At 43.5% G+C, this 26,479-nt stretch overlaps 1 protein-coding gene across 3 annotated transcripts in view; it reads left to right on the forward strand.

Annotated features, from left to right (window-relative positions):
- Positions 1-26,479, forward strand: part of TPK1 (thiamin pyrophosphokinase 1) — a 501,862-nt gene that overhangs the window by 78,539 nt on the left and 396,844 nt on the right. For all 3 annotated transcript variants that reach the window (XM_074988056.1, XM_074988058.1, XM_074988057.1), the window contains exon 3: positions 12,348-12,422. In XM_074988056.1, coding sequence (XP_074844157.1) covers positions 12,348-12,422 — 75 coding nt within the window. The remainder of the gene's footprint in view (positions 1-12,347; positions 12,423-26,479) is intronic.

Genomic DNA, 26,479 nt, shown 5'->3' on the forward strand with positions numbered 1-26,479 from the left:
GTGCTTTCTGCTTTAAAAAAAAAAAGTGCCAGAATGATGGAAGTCCTGCTGGCAGCCTCAGCTCCGGGATCCCTGGTGGCGACGGGGCAGGGGACCCTCAGCCCTGCAACCCCACACCTGGGAGCTGGCTGGGGCACGGAGCCCTGGCCAGCAGCCTCAGCCATGGAAAGCCTAACCAGGGGGCGGGGGACCCTGCAGCACCCCTTGCTGGGAGCTGGCTGGGTCCTAGAGTCCTGGCTGGCAGTGCCAGCTGTGGGAACCGTGGCTGGGGGAAGAAGGGTGCTGGAATGCAGTTCCACTGAGTTCCTGCAGAAAAAAGCCCTCTGTATATATATTTTAGCATGGAGGGGAAAAGGAACTATTAGAATGGAGTACAGAGTCATAAAAAAGAAATGTATATGTTTTGACCTCATAATGATCTGTTTGATCTGACTTCAGTGAGTTAACCTTAATTTACAATACTACTAATATGATCAGAATCTGGCCTGCTGAGTCAAGATTTAACTTGCAAAATCACCTTCATGCCAGAGAGCAGATTACCCTTCAGGGACTGTGCAGTTCATTAAAGAAACTACTGATTCTGAAGTTACAACATTTAAAAAACAAACCTATTTACAGCAAATACAGGATGATTAGAAGACTTCTCAGAGACCTGTGCTACCTATTTTTTTCTAATGAAGTCTCTGCTCTCTCAGCTTTTCATATGAAGATGATTCCCTTTGATCTTTTGATCCCTGAAATAAATGCATGATTTCAGAGTTGGCAAGAGCATTTTCAGAAACTATAGTAACTCTTTCTACCTACAGCGCCACAGAAAAAGAAGTGATATTTCTGACTTTTAAAAGTGTTGCTCCTGATACTCAGTTGATGTGAATTGGTTTAGTGCCAATGGAACTGTGTTGATTTACACCAGTTTAGAATCCCTACTCTTGTGCTATGAGATTATCTCCTAAATATTTTACGCATATTAAAAGTGAGAGGTGTCTGTTTGCTTTCCTTCATTCGGACAAAGCAAAATGAGCATATTGTTTATCTTCATTTGATTAATGTAAACTGATTTTTTTAGAATAATGTCTGAGACTGTAAAAAAGGTGGCCAGTTGTGACTGAAACGAAAAGACTGACGGTTGTCAATAAGGCGTCTGAAGTAGTAAAATGGACCTATAAAAGTGTAGCAAGAAATAGACTTAGTGGGGAAGTATGAGCTCATAATCAGTGGTCTTCTGGATCACCTTCCTTTCTGCAAGTTAAAAGTATGAGAGGCGCAGCCATGTAAGTCTGTATCCACAAAAACAACAAGAGTTCCTGTGGCACCTTATAGACTACCAGATTTTTTGGAGCATAAGCTTTCACAGGCAAAGACCCACTTCGTCAGATGCATGTCATGCCCATGGAAGCTTACACTCCAAAAAAATTTGTTAGCCTATAAGGTGCCACAGGACTTCTGCAACTTAAAGACATTCCTATCCTGGTACTAGTGAGTACAAAAGGTTGTGGGCTAAATTTTTCTCAGTTTCAGAAGCCTGAATTACTGAGTTGAAACTTACGAAATAATTCTTGCTTTGCATCAGCCTGAATAAGAATAGAACAGAGAGCATTACCCAAGAATCTGGGCTCTTTTAAAACGACAGTATATTATTCTGCTGCCAATCAGATTTTGATTTGATGAATGATTACATATAAACTGTTTTTTCCACTTCTTCGTTAAAACAACTTGCTAGAATTCCTGAAATGAAAAAAACAGGCTTTATGTGATCATGTATTCTGTGCGTTCACTAGCTCACTCATACTGAGTAGATATATTTCAGTCATTCTGTGGTAGTGGAATACTCTTTCCTGAATAGAAAAAAAAGTCATTTTCTAACACTTTTTAAATTTTCTAATGCATAGAGCTGTGCAGAAAATCGGATTTCTATTTCATGAAAATATTTGAAATTTTCCACAAAATGATATTTTTGGAAAAAAATTCGGGTCAATTGGAACATTCTGTCTCAATACAATTGAAATGTTTCATTCTATTTTGACTTTTAAAATAAAATTCAGAGTAAAAAATTTTGACCATCTGTAATAATAATGTCTCTTCTTCCAGGATACAAGTTTGCATAAGCACTCTTTTGTGATTATCTGCTGGTTCCATAAAGCACTGTGTTCTTAGCCTATCCCAGAGTTATTATGATTTGCAGTAGGCTGGCAGGCTGTAGTGCAAATTCTGATATAGTAATGAGACATCACCCACCACAGGAAAAACACATTCCCGGAAGTCATTCAACTGTCTTTGTTTTAGTGGCATTCTTTCTGATGCTGAGAAAAATTCCTGTTCCCTGTCCCCATGCTTCGACACAGCAATTGAGTACTTAATGATGGTATCTGTGATTTTCTTTAAGTAAATTTGTTCTCAGTGGAAAGTGCTGGAATGACAGAACCTAGTGACTGAAGCCTTCTATTTATCTTTACAGAGTATGACGTATGCAGCTTCAGTGTGAGCTACATTGTCCCACTCAAGAAAGTCTTGTTTGTAGCACGGTCATTCTGATTTATTATATTCTTCCATCAGTACATTTGAATAAGAACATCACAGTGGCTGTGCTGGATTAAACCAATGGCTCATCAAGCCCAGTGTCCTGTCTTCTGACAGTGGCCAATGTCAGGTGCCCCAGAAGGCATGAACAGAACAGGTAATGGTTAAGCAATCCATCCCCTGTTGTCTCCCCAGCTTCAGGCAAACAGAGGCTAAGGGCTCCATCCTGGCTAATAGTCATGAACAGAGCTGTCTGCCATGAACTTATCTAGTTCCTTTTTTAACCCTGTTAGTGTCTTGGCTTTTATGAGTTCCATCGGTTGACTGTGTGTTGGTTGAAGAAACACTTCATTTTCTTTGTTTTTAGAACCTGCTACCGATTAATTTCATTTGGTGTTATGCAAAAGAGTAAATAACGCTTCCTTATTTACTTTCTGCACACCAGTCGTGCTTTTATAGTTCTCAATCAGATCTCCCCGTAGTCATCTCCTTTCCAAGCTGAAAAGACCAAGTCGTCTTAATTTCTCCTCGTATGGAAGCTGTTCCATAAACTTAATAATTTTTGTTGCCTTTTACTGAACCTTCTCCAATTCCAGGATGTCTATTTTGAGATGAGGAGACCACATTTGCATACAGTATTCAAGATGTGAGCATACCTTAGATTTATATAGAGGCAATATGATATTTCCCATTGCTAGCTACCTCTTTCCTAATGATTCCCAACTTTCCGTTAGCTTTTTTGACTGCCACGGCACATTGAGTGGATGTTTTCAGAGAGCTATCCACAGTGAGTCCAAGATCCTCATTTTGTATGCATAGTTGGGATTATGTTTGCCAATGTGAATTATTTTGCATTTATCAACATTAAATTTCACCTGCCACTTTACGACCCTGTCACCCAGGTTTTTGATATCCATTTGTAACTAACTCTTCATAGTCTGATGTGGATTTAGCAGTCTTGAATAATTTTTTCTTGTCTGCAAAGTTGCCGCTTCATTGTTTACCTCCTTTTTTTCAGATCATTTATGAAAGTTTTACAGTATCAATCTCATTATGGACCACTGGGGAATGCCACTGTGTACATCTCTCCATTCTGAAAACCAGCCATTTATATTGACCATATGTTTTCTGTCTTTTAACCAGTTACCAGTCCATGAGACAACCTTCCCTCTTATCTCATTACAGTTTACTTTCTTTCAGAGCTTTTCATGAGGGAAAGAGACAACAGACTACATTTGGACCTTTGACCCAAATTAAAAACATCAATTATAGGCCACCCGTCTGTGTGGTGTGGAGGATCAGAGCTTTGTCCTATAGCAGGGCAACCCTGCACTCACAGCTTCAGCCCTCCAGAGAGGACTGGACGCAGTGGTGCTCAAACAGTTTTTACAGTGGGGGTGCTGAAAGCCAGTGGCCCCCATACTTTTTTCTGGCATTCCCTCCTTACTCTTTCATGCCCCTTCCCTCCAGAGCCGGGGCCAAGGCTGAAGCATGACTTTTGGGGTGGGGAATGCAGACAAGGTAACGTGGCTGTGGCTGGGACCATAGGTGAGGTAGGGAGCAGAGACCTAAGTGTGGGGTCATCAGCTGGGACCGTGTATACAGGACCAGGTGCTGAGCCCTGGGCAGGGGAGTAGTTGGTACCCAGCATGAGGGGCCAGGTGTAGAGCCCTAGCAGGGGTCATGCAGCACTGGGATCCTGAATGTGGATTGGCAAGGACCCAGTGCAAAACCTGGGTTGCTGCAGTAGCTTCCGCATCCCTACTTCCCACACTTCTTTGTGGAGGCTTGGGGCGAGTCAGAGCTCCAGGCTCCAGTTCTGCGGGAGCGTGCCATAGACTGGATAAAATTAAGCAACGTGCTGTATCTGGCCCATGCGCTGTAATTTTCCCACAGAAGGAATATTTTAATTGTTTCTATCTTACTTCCTTTTAGCTTTCAACTCTTTTGTTTAGATTTGTGCAGGCATTTTGTAAAATATAAAATTTCTTCTTTCCACAGAAACAAGCATCTTGTCCCTTCATTCTTCTTTGCTTCCTCCCTTTGGAATACTACTCATCAGGTTATTGGGAATGGCAAAGAAATGGTTGTTCTACAGGCAAACAATAAATGATAAATATTATTGGTTGATAGGAGACCCTTTGCATAGTTGAAGATGCTCATACCTTGGATTCATAGTTCACGAGCAGCACCCAGAGGCATGGCAGCCTATCAAAGCAGGACCAATCTCGAGTAAATCATTCCAGCTAGGGCTTTGTCATGTCAAGCCAAGCCTGGCTTTAAAAACTGCTAAGGATGGAGATGCCACCACCTCCCTAAGCAACCTATTCCAGAGTTTCACCACCCTTCTAATGAAGTAATTTTTCCTAACATACAACTTAGATATCTGCGACTGGAACTTAAATCATTGAATTATAGAATTATAGGGTTGGAAGAGACCTCAACAGGTCATCAAGTCCAGCCCACTGCTGAAAGTAGGACCAATCTGTTAGCCGGTGGCCAGGTAATGTGCAGTGAGGTACGCCCCTGGGTCCTAAACAACCCAGTTTTTTTACTGTTAGAGCAGGGAGCTACTAGCACTCTCACCTGCAGCCAGGCTGAGTAACCAAACAGTTACAGTTCTTTTGTTGTGCCGGCTGTGTTGTAGTGACAAAAGGATAACAGGGTCAGGCTTAGATCTTAACTAGTTACAAGTTTATTAAGCTACAGTTATAGGCGTGTGGTTACAAAAGGCTATTGTCTACTTCTTATATGCTAGCAAAGTACAGGTGTTAACAAGTTACATTACAATCCAATACAAAGATATCTGTTACCATCTAACACAACGATATCTTGACACAACGACGTCTAGTTACAGAGCTCTAATTCTTTAGCTGTGCACAAAAAAGAACGGAGACCTAGCATGGGTATATCTTACCCTCTCTGCGTCTCTCGATACCAGCGTAGCCAAGCCGGATCGGTCACTCAATTCCGCGGAAAGACGAATACGAGGTTGGGCGTCCCCAGTTGCGGACCTCGGGAGGCAATCACCTGACCCAACCAGCAGGTAGTTGTGGAATGCACTCAGAGTTAGAGTTCTGCTGGACCCATCTTTTGTACCCCTTTTTGGGTTACGTATTCTCTTTCTTATCTAAGGTGCCAGATCATACTGGTCTGTCTTTTGTGACGCCAGTTTGTTACAAGGGCAATTCTTACTTAATTTGCACTTGTTAGACAGGAGATAAGCAATTTGAGAGTACAGGACATTCCTTTTGTGTGGGCGGAGATTTCCCCTTCTGGGATGGTTGTGTGGTCATCAAATTCATCAATGCCAGCTGGGATGATTTCTTGAGGGTCCCCTCCCCCCCTTGTTGACAGTTTGGCCTGTTAGCCCTTTATCTGTACTTTCTGTTTCTCAGGGTCACGATGAGCTAGCACATCTGGGCCTCAATGAGGGCATCAAAGACTGTGCTGTCAGCAGCCATTTCCGTGCCCTGTGTGCTTCCCAGTGGGGGGCGGGCAGCGAGCAAGCTGGCTTGTAAGGGGGAGACTTTGTCTGGCTACACAATCCCAACTAAATCATCCCAGTCAGAGCTTTGTTAAGCCAGGATTTAAAGACCTCTAGGAAAGACGAGTCTATCACCCTCCTAGGTAATCCATTCCAGTGCTTCAGCACCCTCCTAATGAAATAGTTTTTCCTAATATTCAACCTACACCTCTCCCACCTCCGTTTCAGACCATTGCTCCTTGTTCTGTCATCTACCACCACAGAAAATACCCTGGCTCCATTCTCTTTGGAACCCGCCTTCAGGTAGTTGAAGGCTGCTATCAAATCCCAATTTATTCTTCTGCATGCCAGTTTTACAGGCATAATTGACTGCTGACATATTTGTGCATCTGTAATAATTTGTGCCCCAAAACTATGCACATAAATGTTGAGCACAATGTTTCAAAAATTGTATGTACTGTCACAGATAACATGTAAGGACCTATAAGCAGCAAATGTGAAAACATGGATATGACCGGAAATTAACAGACAGACACATAGTGCAGTCAATGGATGGAGGGTTGTTTTTTTTTTTTTTTTAAATGAGAATGTGAAACCAAAATTAGGAATCATCAAGTGTGAAATCCCACAAATCAGTTTCATGAGATTATGGGAGGACCAGCATTGCTGGATATTGGTCCTTTCCTTCTTTATGTGCGCATGAGGACAAAAACAAACTTAGCATCTTATATTTTAAACTTTATGTTGTGTGCAAGTATTTATTTTTTTACTCCTCACACTGCAGATGACTTGATTTGTACTGTCTGCAATAATGAAGTCCACAGGAAATGTACAGAGTAAAAGAAAGGGAGATTGCACTAAAACTACAAGATGCTATGTGAGGGGTCAGTGCTCCCCCTGAGTACCCAGCAGCCGCTGAAGTCAGCACATTTCTTCTCAGGAGAGATCTCCATATCAGGGAATCGCCAGCAAGTTATTTTTCTTGCTGGATCCTTGACTATGGAATTTTATTTCCATGTTCATCCAGCACGGTCCAGTTTTGTTAATGTTCAGCTTATTTGCTAAATAATCTGTCCAGGCATCCGGTTTTTGTCTGTGACGGCCAGTCAAAAACGGAGCCTAGTGGCTCCAGCCAGCACTGCTGACCAGTTAGTGGCACAGTGGGGCTAAGGCAGGTTTCCTGTCTGCTGTGGTTCCATGCATCTCCCAGAAGTGGTCGGTATGTCTGGCTCCTAGGTGCAGGGGCGACCATGTGGGTTTCCATATGCTGCTGTCACTCCAAGCACCTGCTCTGCAGCTCCCATTGGCTGGGAGCTATGGACAGTGGTTGCTGCAGGGATGGCATCTGTGGGCATAGACAGTGTACAGAGCCCCTGGCCCCTTCATCTAGGAGCTAGACATGCCAGCTGCTTCCAAGAGCCACTTGAAGTAAATGCCTCTCAGCTGGAGGCCACACCCCCTGCTAGACCCCAGCCCCCTGCCTTGAGTCCCCTCCCACACCCTGAATCCCTTATTTCTGCCTGCAGCCCCAGCCAGACCCCTCACCACCTTCTGCACTGCAATGTCCCCCGACACTGCCAGCCTAGTGAAGGTCAGTGAGTGTGGGAGATGGGTGGACAGTGAGTGACAGAGAGAGGGAGGATGAGTGAATGCAGGCGGGGTCTCAGAAGAGGCGGGGTTTGTAGGGCAGGGTAAGGCAAGGGTGTTTAGTTTTGTGCGATTGGAAAGTTGCCAGCCCTTGTGCTAATTGCTTTCCTGAGTAATGAACGGACAGATGGACAACGGCCCATGAGGTAGCTGCTGTTTATGAGATTTTAAAGATAAAAGATAAGATAAAGATAAAAGTCTAGAAATGGATTGTTTTCAACTGAGAAGCCAATAGAGCACAAGGAGCAATTCTGTACTTCACTCGTAATAGCCTTAATTAGCAAGAAGGCTGCTGCATGTTGTGCTAGCTGAAGTTTTGGCGGGGTGTTCACATTTATCAGAAATCTCCATTTTACTTAATACTCACTTGTTAGGCAAGAGTCTCAGTGATTGTAAATTGTTGTAGCTCCAGTTCACAGTTCACTGTCAATGGCTACGTCTACACGTGCAGCCAACATCGAAATAGCTTATTTCGATGTTGCGACATCGAAATAGTCTATTTCGATGAATAACGTCTACACGTCCTCCAGGGCAAGCAACTTCGATGTTCAACTTCGACGTTGCTCAGCCCAACATCGAAATAGGCGCAGCGAGGGAACGTCTACATGTCAAAGTAGCACACATCGAAATAGGGATGCCAGGCACAGCTGCAGACAGGGTCACAGGGCGGACTCAACAGCAAGCCGCTCCCTTAAAGGGCCCCTCCCAGACACACTTGCACTAAACAACACAAGATACACAGAGCTGACAACTGGTTGCAGACCCTGTGCCTGCAGCATAGATCCCCAGCTGCCGCAGAAGCAGCCAGAAGCCCTGGGCTAAGGGCTGCTGCCCACGGTGACCATAGAGCCCCGCAGGGGCTGGAGAGAGAGCGTCTCTCAACCCCCCAGCTGATGGCCGCCATGGAGGACCCGGCAATTTCGACGTTGCGGGACGCGGATCGTCTACACAGTCCCTACTTCGACGTTGAACGTCGAAGTAGGGCGCTATTCCTATCTCCTCATGAGGTTAGCGACTTCGACGTCTCGCCGCCTAACGTCGAAGTTAACTTCGAAATAGCATGCACGTGTAGACGCAGCTAATATGTGCCTGCTGGGGATCTGGCTCTTTCTGGTTAGCTGTATAGTAACCCCTCAATTTAACGGACTAATGTGGGGGAGGGGTTTCTGTTAAATAGAGGGTTTACTGCCCACCCACCCCCCAGCAGGCTCCCCCAGCTCCAGCCTCTCTCCCCCCCATAAGGCACTTGACTCACCAAAGGAGCTGCCACCACTGGAGGAGCTGCCAGAGCCCACTGCTGACGGAGGAGCCATCAGAGCCTGCCACCATGTCTGGAGCTGCCCACCCTGCCTCCTGGGCCTGGGGGGACCCTGCTGTGACTGGCACTCTGCCACTGCAGCTGGAGCTTTCCTGCCACGTGCAGCTGAAAAGCTGCCACCACTGCTGCTGGAGCCGCCATGCGCTCCTCCCACCAGGGGTGGGATGCATATGTGAGTGCTGTCTGCCCCCATGTGCACCCCACCCTGGTAGGAGGAGTGCGTGGCGGCTCCAGCAGCGGTCCAGGCAGCCATGGAGGGTTCAGTGGCGGTGGACCCAGTAAGTCCCTTACTTTGGGGTGCAGCGGCACGCTTTAGGATTTTATGGACTCTGATTAAGCGGGCTTCAGGAACAATGGGTGTGGGGGGAGGCATGGCTGACGTCCATTGTTCCCGAAGTTTGTTAAATTGGGGTCAATAAACTCAAGTGTTTACCGTATATCAGTAGCAAGCACTGTTAATATGTTGATGCTTGTGCTTTCTTTGGTGGCACAAATACTAACATTTAGGCTGTGTCTACGCTACAAAAATAACTTCAAAGCTGCTTACTTCGGAGTACAACTTCTCAGTAACAGACTTTGAAGTTGAGCATCTACACCGCCTCCCCCCACTTTGAAGTTAAACTCTGAAGCAGGGCACTACTCCATTCCTGGGCTCCTTACTTCAAAGTTGGGCTCCCTACTTCAAAGTTAACTTTAAAGTAAGGGGAAACGTATGTAGACTGTCCGCAGGATACTTTGAAATAGCACCTAACTTTGAAGTTAACTTCGATGTTAGTTCCTAGTGTAGGCGCACCCTTAGTCTTTTTTATTTTAAATTCTGTGCTTTAAAATACCATTCTAAGTATAGAAAATGTCATATTTACACCTTTCTATTTGTACAAACCTAGGCTCCATTTTTCAAAAGCACTCACAAATTTTGTGTGCTATCATGTTTTGTGGTATGCCCCGCTCTTCTGCAGCTCCTGTGATCTTCATTGAGGGTTTGGGGGTCTTTGTCTGCCACCTCCGAAAATGAGCCTTTTGATGTCTCAGTCTGAGTATCCAGAATCAGCGCCACTGTTTTCAAGTATCTATTACTTACAGCAGAGTCCTCCAAAATGTGCAGCAGAGTACTAAAACTCACAACAATCTCTCTTCCTCCTTACCCTACCCTGATATCTGCAGCTAGAGCTAATGGTTTAACAGTGGCACAGAAGTGGGTGGGAGGGATATCTTAATGGTTTGAGTATTGGCCTGCTAAACTCAGGGTTGTGAGTTCAGCCCTTGAAGGGGCCATTTAGGGATCTGGGGCAAATTGATAGAAAAAGGGATCGTGCTTGGCCCTGTGAAGGGCAGGGGATTGGACTCAATGACCTCCCAAGCTCCCTTCCAGCTCTATGAGATGTGTAACTTTAGTGATTTGCTTATTTCAGCAAGCATGTAGTATCTGCAACTACCTATAGGTACTCTATCCACTTGCTATTTTGTGATGGGGTCACTAGAAACAAAAAAAAGAGGTTTAATCATGAGGTGCACTGCTTCCCAGAGCCCACTGTAAATTGTTGTTTCACTTGAATGTATTGTTCCTATCTATCTCTGTCAGTTCAACACCACAGTAAAAACACATTCAGACTCAGGACAGAAGAGAGTTCCACACCCAACTCTCATTTGTTGACTGATCACCTCAACCCTTCCCTTCTCGGCACATAAGTATTTGCCAATAGCTTCTACCTGACTGCAGACTGCAGAGGAAATTGGCTGACGAGTAATGTCAACTAAGTGCTGAAGTGGGGAGCCGCCCTTCTCATGCTTAGTAGCTGAGGTTCTACAAAACAGCACAGGTTAGAAAATACTGTGATGAGGTAAAGGCCAAGACTGTAATGGCACCTGTGAAGTACGTACGCAAACACATGCCTATGACCACCCCGTGCAGTTCAGTTTCCTTGCAATAAAAGATAAGTGACCATTGCACCTTTGTGGACCGCTTTTCTGATTGTCTTCTTTGAGTCTAGCAGGAGCAAGACTACAGCTTCTCACTTATAGCAGAGCTGTGGTGCTCATATCTCAGTAATGGCTTCTCCCCGACAATGAGTGTGTGATTCTTCCAGGGTTTCGTGCCAGTGACACATAACAGCATAATGATACTCTTCTGCAGAGTTGTTTGTGTGATCGTGGCCTGAATTCCCCTATAGTAAGACTGATGTAGTTTTTAGTAGAGTTCAGGTTGCTGCCTGTCATGCCCATTCATATGTGGTTCAATTTATGCAACTCCTGGCTTTTCCAAGAGTTGCGTGCACATTGCAAAAATTTTCTTCACCCTTTTGTTCCCTCACACTTCCACGTCAATTGTTTCTCATTCCACCTTCTACTCTACTAAATGTGCTCAGAGGCACAAAAGACCTTCTAGGGATAGATGGTTTCTTCTTGCAATTACATTGGCTTCACATGATCAAATAGACTTCATTAACCTGAGAGCTTAAGGAAATCAAGCTCCAGGGGAAACTTCTATTCCAAGATAGATAATTAGGAAGTGAAATAAATGCAATTCCCAGCACATGAAACCCTAATAAGGCGTGGGGGTTACATTTGCTCCCTGGAGCCACAGTCTGGAATAGCAAGTATCCTTTTATTTTAAAAGTTTTACATTTTGTGTGTTCACTTTTGTCCCTTTTATTGGACATACTCTAAGGACTATAGGACTTACAAGGCAGTTGAGGCTGTGGAAATGCAGAGTGGTTCATTGCAGTCTTGTAGGGCTGTATGTTGGTAATAATCTGCTTCCAGACTGAGATTTAGGCTGTAGAATCACCACAATAACAGACATACAGTAAAAATAATGTGTTTTGGTAACATAATTGTGTCTTGTCAAGTATGGTCCTTAGGTTGTTTGCATAGATAGTAAGATGTATGTGACAGGCACCTCTTTGTTCTGTTTGTGCAGTTCCCCCCACCCAAAAGAACCCAGTATTGTTGAATAATGTAGCTGCAATCTATTCTCTTTCTCAGAGGTTTTAGCTTGTACATGCACCTCAAACAATGTTAAGACCTTTAGATGCCTTGTACAGATGGCAACAGCAAGACAGAGAATTGAAGCTCTATTGAATGAGGCCTTTTACTGGAGAACAACTTTTCCAAATGAACGGGACTGTCCAAAAAAAAAAAAAAGAACCTTCTAAGGAAAATATATCTAATGAATCTCTCGCTGCCTCTGTATATCTGAAATGATGGAACGTAAGAAGAGGGGCAATTAGTGAAGTCTACTCCAAAGTTTTTAACATAACATTAAGTAGGGAGGGATGTTAGGTGCAAACAAAACAAAGAAATGAGGGGAGGGCTCAATTTACTTGTTACTGAGCACTGTCATCTTCTTTCATTCTTTCTTTTTTTTTTTTTTAATAGGAAACCTGACATGTTGCCTTTTGATTCTCAATCAGCCTTTGGACAAAAGTCAGTTTAATCTTCTGTGGAGCAAAGGTAATAACTTCATTTGCTTATTTATTTAGCTGGTGCTCAACTAATCTACTTTATATCCATTGAATCTTAGCATAGTAATTTCCACTAATTAGAGCTACCATGGAGGAGGAATGTGGATTAGCAGAATACATTCCTCATTGCTGAGCGCAGCAAATGAGCAGATTAGGCAAATTCTGCATCTCTCCTGCATTTCCAGGTAATACTTAATAGACTGGAAAGGGGCTCATGTATGTACACTTATATATAATAGGATTGCAGCTTTTCATAGGCATCCTCAGAAATGATTGTGATTTTGCTGACAGAGTACAATAGATCCATGCTCCATTTATGACTTACGAAATGAACATTCTTATTAGGTCATCAGCAAAATGTGTTAGTTTTAATCAAAATCCAATGACCCATATATAAATATTTATTAAAAGGTGGGAAGGATATTTTCCTGTTGGAAAAGTGTAAATCACTGGTCATGTTTGCTTTGTTTAGTAAATGCAGAACTGATCATCTTGGGCATGATTGCTGCAAAACTACTAGGCTATGTCTACACAAGAGGCTTTTCCCAGCAAAACTGGGCTTTTGTCAGGAAAGCTACACAGAGTAGCTACACGCAGAGCATGCTTTGTCAACAGTTTGTCGATAAAACCCAGCACATCCACCGACAGCATTACACCTCTCTCTGTTCTGATATAATGCTTCTCCTGACAGCGTTCTGTCAATGAAACAGTCGTGTAGACAGTCCAGGGCCCTTTTGTTGACAGACAGGGCTTCTGCTTTGCTTGGCAGCCCTGTTTGCAGACCTTCCAGGCAGCCGTTCTGTCAAGAGAGGGCTGGGCAGTCTAGCTGCGCTCTGTCAACAGAGTGGATTGATCTTACAATCCACTTTTATGTGTATACGCAATCTATTGAGAGAAGTTTTGCTGGGAAATCCCTTCTGATGTGACTTCTGTCGACAGAGGCTTCTCATGTAGACATAGCCCAATGTTTTATGGAAATATAGAAATTGTTGTATGCTTTAAGTTGTTCATTCTTTCGTTGGAGAAGCTCAATTTTTCAAAAGGTTGCTGGGAATTCTTGCCTAAAATATTGCTGAAATGCCACAGCACAGAAACTTAATTTCCAGTATTAATTCGTGAAGTTATTTGAACTTGCTGAAAACAGCTTGACATAAAGAGATGTTGCCAGTTTGTATATATTTAATAGACTAATTTGAGAAAGAGTCTAGCTTCTGATAAAGCCCTGGGACAGCTTCTAACATGGTAACAAGTTTGGAATCCTGCAGAGAGAGTCCTGCTAACTCATTGTGACATGTGTGAAATGTTAATTCTACTTTGGGAAGGAGGGAGTGTGAGGGCAGCTGCATGGTTGGAGGAATTAGAGTATGAAACAGAGAAGTCTCAGCAGAGAAACCATAAGAGTGGCCATGTTGAGGGTGAGGTTCCTGAGTTGCTATTATCTGAGTAATGGTTAAAGCTAAACTCCAGGAAGTCAAATAATTGCAAACTGAAGCCTGTGAGGTAGGTTTTTTCCTCTGGTGAATTCCCTTCCTGGAGCCCTGGCAGAAATTCCCTCACAGAATCTTGAGGTGATCTGTCTCCAAAAGTGATGGCTCCTATATGTTTCACGGAAGGCCACAGAAGATCTTGTATCCCTATCAGGCTTGGGTGATGGGGGTGTGAAATAAGCACTTGAATACAATTTAACACGACTGTGTGTGTCTGGACAGAGCATAGTACAATGGGACCCAGTCTTCTGAGAACAAGAACAGTGAAAATAACTATTACTCCTACAATTACTTGAGAGGATGGAATTTTTTAAAGTATCTAAAGCTACGTCTACACGTGAATGCTACATCGAAATAGCTTATTTTGATGTAGCGACATCGAAATAGCTGTCTACACGTCCTCCAGGGCTGGTGCCATCGACGTTCAACGTCGACGTTGGGCAGCACTACATCGAAGTAGGCGCTGCAGGGGAGCGTCTACACGCCAAAGCAGCCCACATCGAAATAAGGGTGCCAGGAACAGCTGCAGACAGGGTCACAGGGCGGACTCAACAGCAAGCCGCTCCCTTAAAGGGCCCCTCCCAGACACACTTGCATTAAACAGCACAAGATCTACAGAGCCAACAACTGGTTGCAGACCCTGTGCATGCAGCATGGATCCCCAGCTGCCGCAGCAGCAGCCAGAAGCCCTGGGCTACGGGCTGCTGCACACGGTGACCATAGAGCCCTGGAGGGGCTTGAGAGAGCGTCTCTCAACCCCTTAGCTGATGGCCACCATGGTGGACCCCGCTATTTTGATGTTGCGGGACGCGGATCGTCTACACGTGCCCTACTTCAACGTTCAACGTCGAAGTAGGGTGCTATTCCCATCTCCTCATGAGGATGTCGATTTCAACTTCGAAATAGCGCCTGCCATGTGTAGACGTGGCGGGCGCTATTTCAAAGTTGTCGCGGCTACTTCGAAGTAGCTGGCACGTGTAGAGGCAGCTTAAGTGAGCTAGGAGCACATGTTCCATTGAAACCCAACAGGACTTGCTTTGCAAAGGTACTTAGAATCTATGCAAAATCCCACATTTTGTGCCTCCAGGTCAGGAGAAGCAGAGAACTGTCCGTAGACAACATGCTGGTAAATGCATAAATTAAAAACAATAAAGGAGACACCCTGGGGAAAAAAAACAAACTTATTTTTTAACTAGCTTCTTTCAGTTACAGCAATCTTTAGTGTTATGGTGAGTGCAAAGAGTTCAGGCACAAATGTTATTTTTAAGTACATGGTGTCCCTTTAACAAGGTAAGTTATTCCATTTTTCTTGTCACCTCTAGTAGGTGAGAACAGAGGAGTGAGGTAAGCTACACATTCTGATGTGCCCTGAATTTATAGAGTCACAGAGATAACATGGACATGCTGTGATAAATTCATTCCTGATGTAACTTCACTTGGCCTCAAGAATCAGTCATCACAGATAATTGACTCTGTTTCGTTTTGGTTTTTTTCATGGAAGTTATTGTTACCGACATACTTTGCAAAAAGTCACTTCACTTCAAGCTGCATAGGATTGAATAAAGTTATTTGCAGTCTATGCTTTGTGAAAGCTGTGGTAATGTGGTTTCTGTGTTTAATTAGCCCTTTTCTAGGAGCAAATATAGCAAAATTCATCACTCTGCTCACATAGGATTCTAAATTCTTATAGTAGGGTAACGTGGACCAGATATCAGTACTACTTCCTTTTGTGGTCTGTTGATAGCTCTTCAGTCATATTGAACACGGATCTTTGACTTCATGGTAAGCCACACCAAGTGCTCTGCTCAGACTTCCAGTTTGGCTTCCCATATCAATATTTCTTTATCACTGAAAAATATTTATAGAAAAAAATCTAGACCATATCAGTCTGTATTTTCCTCTTGCTGATCTGCAGATGATGTGAAAAAAATGGTAAAACTTGAAATGCAGTCATCCCTCGTTAAACGAGTACTTTACTTACGAGTACTTGCTAAAACGAGGGACACATATCCTTCTCTTTGTTTATTAGACGAGTGAACTACCCCCCGCTGATACAAGCCTTAGCCCCTCCCCGTGGCTCCAACCAGCCTCAGCCTGAACCCCCTGCCAGCCCGCAGACCCAACCCATTGCAACCCAATTCCCCCGCCAGCCCCGCAGGCCCAACCAGAGGCAGTCTGACCCCTCCACCCTTCCCATGGACCCAACCTGCAGCAGCCTGAACCCCCAGCAACCTCCCTGTGGACCCAACCCACTGCAGCCTTAACACCCCCATCTGCCCCACGAACCCAACCCACCATCAGATTTTAACCCTCCTTCTCGTTCATGGCCCCAAACTGTCCCCAGGCTTTAACCCTCTCCAACATGCCCTCCCCCTGCCAACCCAAGGTTTGCTTACCTTTCAAAAGCAGTGCCACATGGTACCACTCCTTTGCCGAGTTAGGAGCACTTGGAACCAATCAGAGACTTTTAAGTGTATTTTAATGGCAATTTAGTGTCCCTCTTATGAGTTGTCACCTATGAGCACAAAGCTGGGATCCAATTGTACTCATATAACGTGGGATGAGTGTATATACTGTGTCTCCAAAAGGATGGATTCTGTATTTAAAGACTGAAGCAACGTGCACAATAATTTAGAACCCAAGGAGGTTCATAGTTTAGACACCAAAACCACAAAGGCCATCTGGAGCATCCAAAAAGTAAAAGATTATAAAAGTCTGATTTTTTTTTCTCAGAAATATTGCTCAGGCCAGGGTTTTCAAAACTGACGAGCAAATTTGAACATCTTCATATTTGCATGCTCAGTTTCTGAGGCAGCTTCAAAGGGATATGTTTTTTCAGAAGGTGCTAAACATCTGCCTTCTGAAAAGTATCCGGAGTTGGGCACCTGAATTTGAGGCACTCAAAGTTGTTTCTTGCTGTTGAAGAAGTTCCTTTTCTAATCTCTAGTATCCTATTGGTCTGGCATTGGCCACGTGCCCTCATTTGAAAGTAGAACGCTAAATAATTGTGTATTCAGAATCCTCTCCCTGGTTGAAAGATTAATGATGAAAACTATAAAGAGCAGCAGTGATGCACTGTAAAAACAGAGTTATTAGTTGAAGAGTCAGGATATATGCTAGCATGCTCTGGGTATTGCATAAAATTCCCACACAGTGTTGTATTTCTAGAAATACCAGACAGTGCTGTTAAATAGTCACTTTAAGTTTGTGAATGGGGAAAGATGTATTACAGAACTGTTCTTCCTTAGATTCCATCTTGCTCTCAATTCAGTGAATTTGTATCTAAGGGCTTACTAGTAAAATCTGGACGCAGGATTTGTGCATTGGTTACTTCCATCCTGTTTTCAGACTGTGGGCAGAAGCTGTCGTCTGTAAGAAAGGCATGACTGTGGGTATCTTATTGATCCACTGAAACTGCACAGCATTAGCTGCTGTCTGTTCCTGAAGTGGGTTTGCACTCGATCAGAAAATAAAGGCTGTCGCTGAACATTATAAATCATTATAAACATTATAATCCTTATAAACATTATAAAGGTAGAACAGTTCAGGTACTTTTTAATATTAGTCACTCTGGCTACAAAATGCCTTTAGTCCCTGCACTGAAATATATTACCTCAGAGCAGTGAAGCTGCCCAAACCTTAACCATGAGCTACATATTCAATACTGATTAAGACCACTGGTACTGGACGTGTACTGAGTAAGTAGCTGTATGGATCAGGACTTTCTGATTGGGGAATGGCTGGGTTTAATTCTTTGGTCTGTGTTGTGCAGGAGTTCAGACTAGATGACTACAGAAGCTATTAATGTAGGTTTAATCTCAGCTTCCTCCTAAGATTACCAATGGCATTCCTTCTGGGAGCAACTTCCAGCAGTGTATAGCAGAAGGAAGATTCTCTCTTCCACCTCACTTCCATGTGAGATTCCTCACTTTGCAGGAATTTGGGATCTAGAGAGGTTTTGTTATGCGGCCTGCCAGAAATTTTCTTCTTGTCTCTCAAAATGATGGAAAGGTGTATTATGAGAATTCTGATCATGGACAAGATACAAAACCCGTAAAAAAATGATGAATAGTGTAAGAGGGAGACCAGCAGTCAGAAACTAGGCTCTGCTACACAGCCAAGACAGTAGAAATCTTTCAAAGGCCCTTCCATTATCAAAATTGCTATCAGATTTAGAGCTAAATGTGGCCTTATCTGTCAGCTGAGGTGCTGGAATTGGAGGTGTGACAGCACCCCCTGGCTTGGGGTGGTTTCTGTCATGTACAGAATTTATAGTTTTGTACAACGCCATTGCTGGTTGGTCTTAGTCAGGAATGAACTATAATAGGGAAGCTATTGAATGGAGTAAATTATCACCAGAAGTTGTTTAATAACTACATATTTTTGAGTAATTTTGGTACTGATGACTAGTATTGTTATTTACTTTTTATGAAAACTCTTGCAAGTGAAAAGAGCATATATTAAGTATCACAGTGCAGCTTGTATAAAAATACCATATACTATCCTACATTTCATGTCCTTCATGCTTGTGCTTGCAATATACTCAGTGATTCTTTTTTTTTTTTTTTTATTTGACGTTGAGGCTGGAAATCTGGGTTATTCTCTCCTGTGACTGCTATCTTTTCCTTCATTGCCTCAATTTATCATGATAAAAAGAGTTGGAGCAATTCACCTTAGCCTTTGAAATTATTAAATGCGCACATGCAATAGCTCTGTTACTATTCTGCAGTGAACTCGCTGTGTTGGCATATTCAGTATTCTTGCCTCACCTTTTATTTTCATCATTTCCAGCTGAACATACTTCTAATACATTTCAAATTTGTACCAGACCCAGAATTGGCAGCTGGCATAAAACTTAAGGGAATTTAGAGCAGCTACTATTAATAAATAGGAAAATGTTAATAAAAATGGTGATTGGAATGTCACATGGACTTGTGTATTTTATTGCAATTTCATGCAGGCATCCGGACTAGCAGTAATTCTTACTGCTGGCCTTAGCAAAACTTCTTCATCCTTTCTCAGCTGATGTTAGGTACCTGACAAGTCAACAATAGAGTATATTTTTCCCCTGAAAAAGTTATTTTTGGTGTATAATAGTATAAGTTCATCATTCTGCACACTTGCTACAGGCATAAAACTTGAATATTTTCCAAGAACAGAAGACTTGGTATTGGACTTAATGCTGTGAGTTAACTCACCTCAGACGACTGTAGTTAAAGAAGATCATCTTTCTTGAGTGTATGGTCTCAAGGAGGTACCACTACAACTAAAAAAATGGTGGTCAAGGTTAGCATGGCCTATTACTGAACATTAAACTTAAAATCAAAACAATAGTGTTGGTCAGATGCTTGGTAATGCAGCAATTTACATTAGCTGAGGCTCTGTCCCAAAGAGTTTCCCTTCCCAGATTTGCTAATGACCTCATGTATTACCTTGGCCAAATCAAGAAAATTAACTGTACCTCTTTCCCTGAGTGACCTCAGGGGTTTACATTTGTTTTCACGAACATGAGAGGCTTCAGCAGTTAGAGTTGCAGCAAACCCCTCCTTCTCAGAAGAGCAGACACTCATCACTTTGAAAATCATAGTTCAGGTGACTCAGGTTGGACATCCTAAAACTGAGCTATTCAAAACTAGTGGACACTCAGAAACGCAGGTCTAATTTAGTTTGCTCAGGTTTCCTTGGTAAGTCTGACGTAGAACTAAACAAAACGCACAGGGTCATCACCTTTCAGTTTCATGCTGTTGCCACCATTTATTCTTGTTTTCCTTAATGCGTAGAACAGAATAAAGTTCTTTGCACACAGCAGTGGAAGGTGGTCACAGATTAGACTAAGCTATGTGTTGTTTTTAGTTCTCTGCCATGTCAACTGGAAATGCTGAGCTCTAAAAGCAGATCTTGTTTGTTTAAAGAATTGCATATTATTTTTGAAAATGGAAGAATGATGAATAATTAAGATCTCCTTTTGTGGTGCTTTGAACAGCTAAACCCTGCTGAGCTTTATTTCAGAGTAACAGAACAAGGGAGACTTTCTTTGAAGTGCTTGGAAAAAGCCTAACAAATGATTAGAGCAGAAGGAAAAAACAAGGGGAGGAGGCTATTATAACACATTTTACTACTAAGCTGGGAAGCAAATCCCATTAGGGAACTTTTGTTGTCAAAAGTTTTGCTGTGTGTAAGTCTTTGAAAGTATCCTGTTGCCATCATATTTTGCAGAGGATATTTTAAACACGAAGCTTCAGAAAGTATTATCAAGAAGTTGTCTTTTCACTGGCATTACACTTACAACTGACCTGCCAGCTGTTGCCCTAGACTTCTAGAAGGGTTTTATGCCCATCAGGGCAAAACTACCTCAGGCTACATCTATGCTAGGCCAAGTAAGTCAACTGCAGCTATGCAATTCTAGCTATGGAAGATGCGTAGCTAAAATTGACATATCAGCGCTCAGCTAACTTGGCTGTCTGTACCGGGGACGGTAGATGGGGGAGTTTCGCCCATCAACCTCCCTTATTCCTTGCATCGTGTTAGGACTACAGGGGTCAACTGCAAGCCCTGAGAGATTGATATCATGCATCTGTACTAGACGTGTAAAATCAAACCCCAGAAGTTCAAACCTGAGTGAATCATTCTGCTGGGGTAGTATAGACATTAGCCTCAGAATAAAAGTGAGGGTGCAGGAAAGTAATGGACAAACTTGAATTGATATAGGCCTGTCAGGGAGAGCTCTGCTACCAGACAACAGAGTTGGGGTGGGAAGTTCTGGAGCTGTGGAGAATGAAGCAGAGGGAGGTGTTCTATACCTGATCACAGTTGGATTGCCTATTTTAAGGGATGCGCCTCATTAGCTGTGTCTACATGTGCACGCTACTTCGAAGTAGCGGCACTAACTTCGAAATAGCGCCCGTCGCGGCTACACGCGTCAGGCGCTATTTCGAAGTTAACTTTGACGTTAGGCAGCGAGACGTCGAAGTCGCTAACCTCATGAGGGGATCGGAATAGCGCCCTACTTCGACGTTCAACGTCGAAGTAGGGACCGTGTAGATGATCCGCGTCCCGCAACGTCGAAATTACCGGGTCCTCCATGGCGGCCATCAGCTGGGGGGTTGAGAGATGCTCTCTCTCCAGCCCCTGCGGGGCTCTATGGTCACCGTGGGCAGCAGCCCTTAGCCCAGGGCTTCTGGCTGCTGCTGCGGCAGCTGGGGATCCATGCTGCAGGCACAGGGTCTGCAACCAGTTGTCAGCTCTGTATATCTTGTGTTGTTTAGTGCAAGTGTGTCTGGGAGGGGCCCTTTAAGGGAGCGGCTTGCTGTTGAGTCCGCCCTGTGACCCTGTCTGCAGCTGTGCCTGGCACCCTTATTTCGATGTGTGCTACTTTGGCGTGTAGATGTACCCTCGCAGCGCCTATTTCGATGTGGTGCGGCGCAACGTCGAAGTTGAACATCGACGTTGCCAGCCTTGGAGGACGTGTAGACGTTATTCATCGAAATAGCCTATTTCGATGTTGCTACATCGAAATAAGCTATTTCGATGTTGGCTTCACGTGTAGACATAGCCATTCAGTGACAAATGACCATGAATTAGATCAATAACAAAGTACAAAGAAATGATCGAGCAGATAAAAGCCATGATTTCAAACAATTCTGATGCTAATCATCAGATGCTAGAATTAGAGCTGGTTGAAAAAAGGTGCATAATTTTTGAAAATTTTCACAAACATTGTGTGCTATTTTTCCACTGAAATTCAAAACTGCCACGTTTTGTTGAGCTTGTGAATCCTAAATCATAGCATAACCCCATGCTCTTAGTGTCCCTAAGCTTGTAAGTGCCAGAAATGGGAACTGGACAACAGAGGGTGGATCATTTGATAAATGCCCTGTTCCATTTATTCCCTCTCAGGTATCTGGCAGCAATTTCATTGAAATGCAGGTGATCATCCTAAGTAGGCGAAAGTCTAAGTGTGGTGGCAGAAGAGAGAGCACAGTGGAAAAGTGAGATGGTAAAAGTATCAGGAGGTATCAGAAGTGTCAGGAGGCAGAGAAGGAAGGCAGGCAAGAGAGTGGATGAGAAGCCTGAAGAGCTAAGTGGGTAGTCCATGAATGCTTACATAAGGAGAGTTCACTTGATGTGCATTGGAAAAAGTTGTGTTGTATTCTGGAGGAGGTTTTCTTATTTCAGTGACAGATCAGATTGCTGGGATAATTCTAGGCATGCTCCAGCTGCTTCATTCCATCTTGACAGCCCCCTGTTCGAGGGGAACCTCCTCAGGAGTAAATATACCTATGAGCAATGTTATTTCTTTAGTCAGATCTTAGCAAGGATCCAGTACATTAAGAAACAGGCCCAAAGCATGAAAACTTGTAGTAGTAATTATGTCTTTTCACTGACTTCACTGGGATTTGAATCAGATCCTCTTAATCTTTCTCTTCTTTTTCCCTCAGGCCTATCCTAAGGCAGGCAAACAGAACAGAAAAGACCTAGGTTGATGCAAGCACCTCTCCATTAGTCTTAGCCTAGTGGTTTTATTTCAGTCACTGATTGCTTTTTAAAAGTGGATCTCCCCTTTTTAAATTACTTACATTTTTTTAGGTTGGCATCCTTAGATTTTAGTTTAACTATTTTCTAATAGTTGGGGCTATCATGGTATTTATTGGACTGCTTGGATGAGGGAATGTGTGTTCTTTACTGCCTGAGGGAATATTTGTTCTTCAGTTACATTTTAAATGAAATATGGGTTGTTTAAAAAACAAAAACAAAACTCTTACGAGTCTAAGAAAACTGTGCTATACATAAACAGTCTCTGTAAATGAAGCAGGCAAGTGTGTCTCATGCAGAATATAAATATTTAGGAAAATATTTGCAGTGCAATGTTAAGGTTGAACATTAAATTGTAGGAGTCAGAACATTCAGAGTAAAAATTCTCACATCCATTACCAGTCTGCTGTGTTGCAGGGATGCATTATAATAGAATGTTTCATTATATGATTTTGCTATGTACATACACATATATATAATATGCTTTTTGGTTAAAAAAAATGCAGAAGCGGTACTCAGCCGGGTCCCTGTCCCCGCTCCCCCAGGCTATCCTGCAGCTGGGGGTGCCAAGGCACCAGTATTTAGTAACTTGACTTACTTGACGTAAACCCGTGTACTCTGAGTGGAGCATAGGTCACCACAAGTCTCCTCCACTTCACTTGGTCTTGGAACAAAACTTCTAGCTGATCCCAGGAGCATCCCACTTGTCATTCAGTCTCAGTCGATCTCTTCCACATTGTCTGAGGTGTTCCTCTTTTGCATTTTCTTTGTGGTGTCCATTTGAGAGCTTGACAGACTGTGCTGGATGATGGTTTTTTGAGAGGCTGCATCTACACTAGCATGTTGTTTTGGAAAATCCATCCCTTTTGTGAAAGAACACATGGAGTGTCTACAATCAAAATGTGCTCTTTCAATCCAAAATGGAAAGAATGTGGCTCTTTTTCCAGAAGCCCTCTTCCACTCTGGATCAGGAAGAGTTCCTTCTTTCAGAAGCTTCTTTCAAAAAAGTGTGTGTAGCTGCTCCATGGGCCCTGTTTTCAAAAGAGCAGTCCTCACAGCACCAGTTTTTTCAATTTCAGGTCTGTTCTTTCGAAAAAGCAGGAGCTGTGTGGACACACTCTGTCGAAAGAGTGGATTGATTTTTTGGATTGCCTTTTTTGTGTGTCGTCACACTCTGGCCACATCTACACTAGCCCCAAAGTTTGAAATGGCCATGTAAATGGCCATTTCGAAGTTTACTAATGAAGCGCTGAAATACATATTCAGCGCCTCATTAGCATGCGGGCGGCTGCAGCACTTTGAAATTGACACAGCTTGCCGCCGCGCGGCTCATCCCAACGGGGCTCCTTTTTGAAAGGACCCCACCTACTTCAAAGTTCCCTTATTCCCATCTGCTCATGGGAATAAGGGGACTTCGAAGTAGGCGGGGTCCTTTCGAAAAGGAGCTCTGTCTGGATGAGCTGTGCGGCGGCGAGCTGCGTCAATTTCGAAGCACCACGGCTGCACGCATGCTAATGAAGCGCTGAATATGTATTTCAGCGCTTCATTAGTAAACTTCGAAATGGCCATTCAAATGGCCATTTCGAAGTTTGGGGCTAGAGTAGATGTAGCCTCTGTCAAAAGAAGTTTTTTGAAAGAGATCTTTTGGAAGAACGTCTTTCCAAAGGTTGCTGTAGTGTAGACTTAGGCAGTGTGTGCCCTAGCCATCCCCACTTTCTTCTCTTGATTTGAATGTTAATTGGTTTTTGTCCTTCTATGTTACAAAGCTCCTCATTTTTGAAAAAGTTTTGGCATTTGATGCGAAAGGTGTACCTCAGCCATCTGTTTATGAATGGGTGTGGCTTGTGATTTGAAGACTTTTTAGTATGCCAGGTCTCATATCCATACAAGAGCACAATCTTCTCATTTATGTTAAAGATCTTCAGTTTCATCTTTGCAGATATTATTTGTGAACTCTATATGGGATGAAGAGTCTTGAATGCAGCTGTTTTAGCTATCCTGGCACAGATATCCTTATCTGTTCCTCCGCCTCTGTCCATAATACTCCCCAGGTAGGTGAACTGCTTCACATCTTCCAGGTTATCCCCTCCCAGTGTGATCATGGTGTTGTTGGACTGGTTGACTCTCAGGGTCTTGGTCTTCCCCTTGTTAATGCTCCTTCCTGTCATTGAGGCAATTTTATCTAGTATTGTGAACTCTTCTTTCACACTTTCATGTTGGTGTGAAAGGAGGGCAACATCGTCAGCAAAATCAGTGTCCTCTGGCTGTCGGAAAAGCGTCCACTGAATGCCCTGTTGGTGGCCATCTGTTGTCTTGCTCATAATCCAGTCCATCGTGATCAAGAACAAGAAAGGTGACAATAAGCACCTTTGTCTCACTCCTGTCAGTATTCTGAAGGATTCTGTTAAGGCATCATTATGACCAATTTGGCATATCGAGGGTTGGTACATTGAACAAATCATATTAATATGTTTGGATGGGATGCCATGGTGTTTCAGCAGTTTTCACAAAGTGTTTCCATCAACACTGTTGAAGGCATTTTTGAAGTCTACATAGGTTATGTATGGGGGAGTTCTGCTCAAGCAACTGTTCTGTGATCTCTCTGAGATCTGCTGTTTGGTCAGTACAAGATCTCTTGTTTTGGAAGCCAGTCTGTTCTTTCCTGAGCTGTACATCAATTTCTTTCTTCTTTTTCTCCAAGAGAATCCTACTGAACACTTTTCCTGGAATAGACAGTAATGTGATGCCCATCCAGTTCTTGGATTCCTTCAGGTTGCCTTTCTTTGGAAGCTTGATATGGTAGTCATGTTTCCGGTCTTGTGGGATTTCCTCAATGTCCCAAACTGACACAAAAAAACCACTCTGTGTGTGTGCTTGTGCGCGTGCGTGCACGCACGCATGCACACTTACACAGTATTAAAAACAGTAAGTGCACCCAAAGCCTTGGAAATACATACAATTATTTTTCCATTATGTGTTATATTCTTTTGTTGAGCAGTTTGTCATATTGCCTAGAGTTTGAAGCTCAACACTCTATGATGCATCACATCTATATTGATCATTTGCCTTGTTTTGGTAAGTTTATTTGTGATTCTGTGTTCTTTAACATAACTGCCTGCTGTCCTTTAAGTTCATTAGAATTATTTGTGGTGCATTTTTGTGTTCAGAGCTGTCAAGAGCATTTCCAAACTGACCATTCACACTACAGCGCCCTATTCAGAAATAGGACCAATAAATTTTGGGTGTGTATCTCATCATGCCTGGTCTTCCTAGGCATTGTGGGATGTCGACAGGAAACACAAGATGCCCTGGGACTCAGGAAGTTGTCCCATGAGCCACTTCTCTTCCTGAATCTCCCCCTGTAGTTTTCTGTTCCTGTCTGTGCCATTTCCAAGTGCCACAGGGTGCCCAGTTTGACCATGTGTGCAAGGAAGCAGCCGTGGGTCCTACATTGCAAGAACAAAATTTGGCAGCAGTGCAATCACTGGTCTTTAATGGGACACAACATATAATGTTGGCAGCATGCACTGCAGCACATGTAATAATGTACTATCTCAACAACTGGTCAGAGGAGGATGATCATGAGGCGAATCAGAGCTGCAAGCTCCTTACAGCCCACCTTGTCAGAATGGTGAACATTGTTCCTGCTCTGTCACGCAGTCTGAGCACAGTGAACTGTCGCTTCTTGGCCAGGGAGACCTGCATTGTTCTGCGGACCTGGGATGATGACCAGTGGCTGCAGAACTTCGGGATGCTTAAAGCCATCTTCCTTGGGCTCTGTGCTCAGCTGACCACAGAACTGCATCGCAAGGACACCCAAACCCAAACGAGAGCTGCTCTTTTTGTGGAGGAGTGTGTTGCTCTGTAGAAGCTGGTGACCCCTGATTGCTACCACTGAATTGCCCACAAGCTTGGAGTGGGGAATGCTGCTGCAGGTGTGCAGGGCAATCCATTGCATTTGGCTGCGTTGGATTGTGACTGTGGGGAACGTGGATGAGATTGTGGCTGGCTGTGCAGAAGTGAGGTT

This window comes from Carettochelys insculpta, chromosome 2 (assembly GCF_033958435.1).
Source record: "Carettochelys insculpta isolate YL-2023 chromosome 2, ASM3395843v1, whole genome shotgun sequence".
NCBI classification, from domain to species: domain Eukaryota; kingdom Metazoa; phylum Chordata; order Testudines; family Carettochelyidae; genus Carettochelys; species Carettochelys insculpta.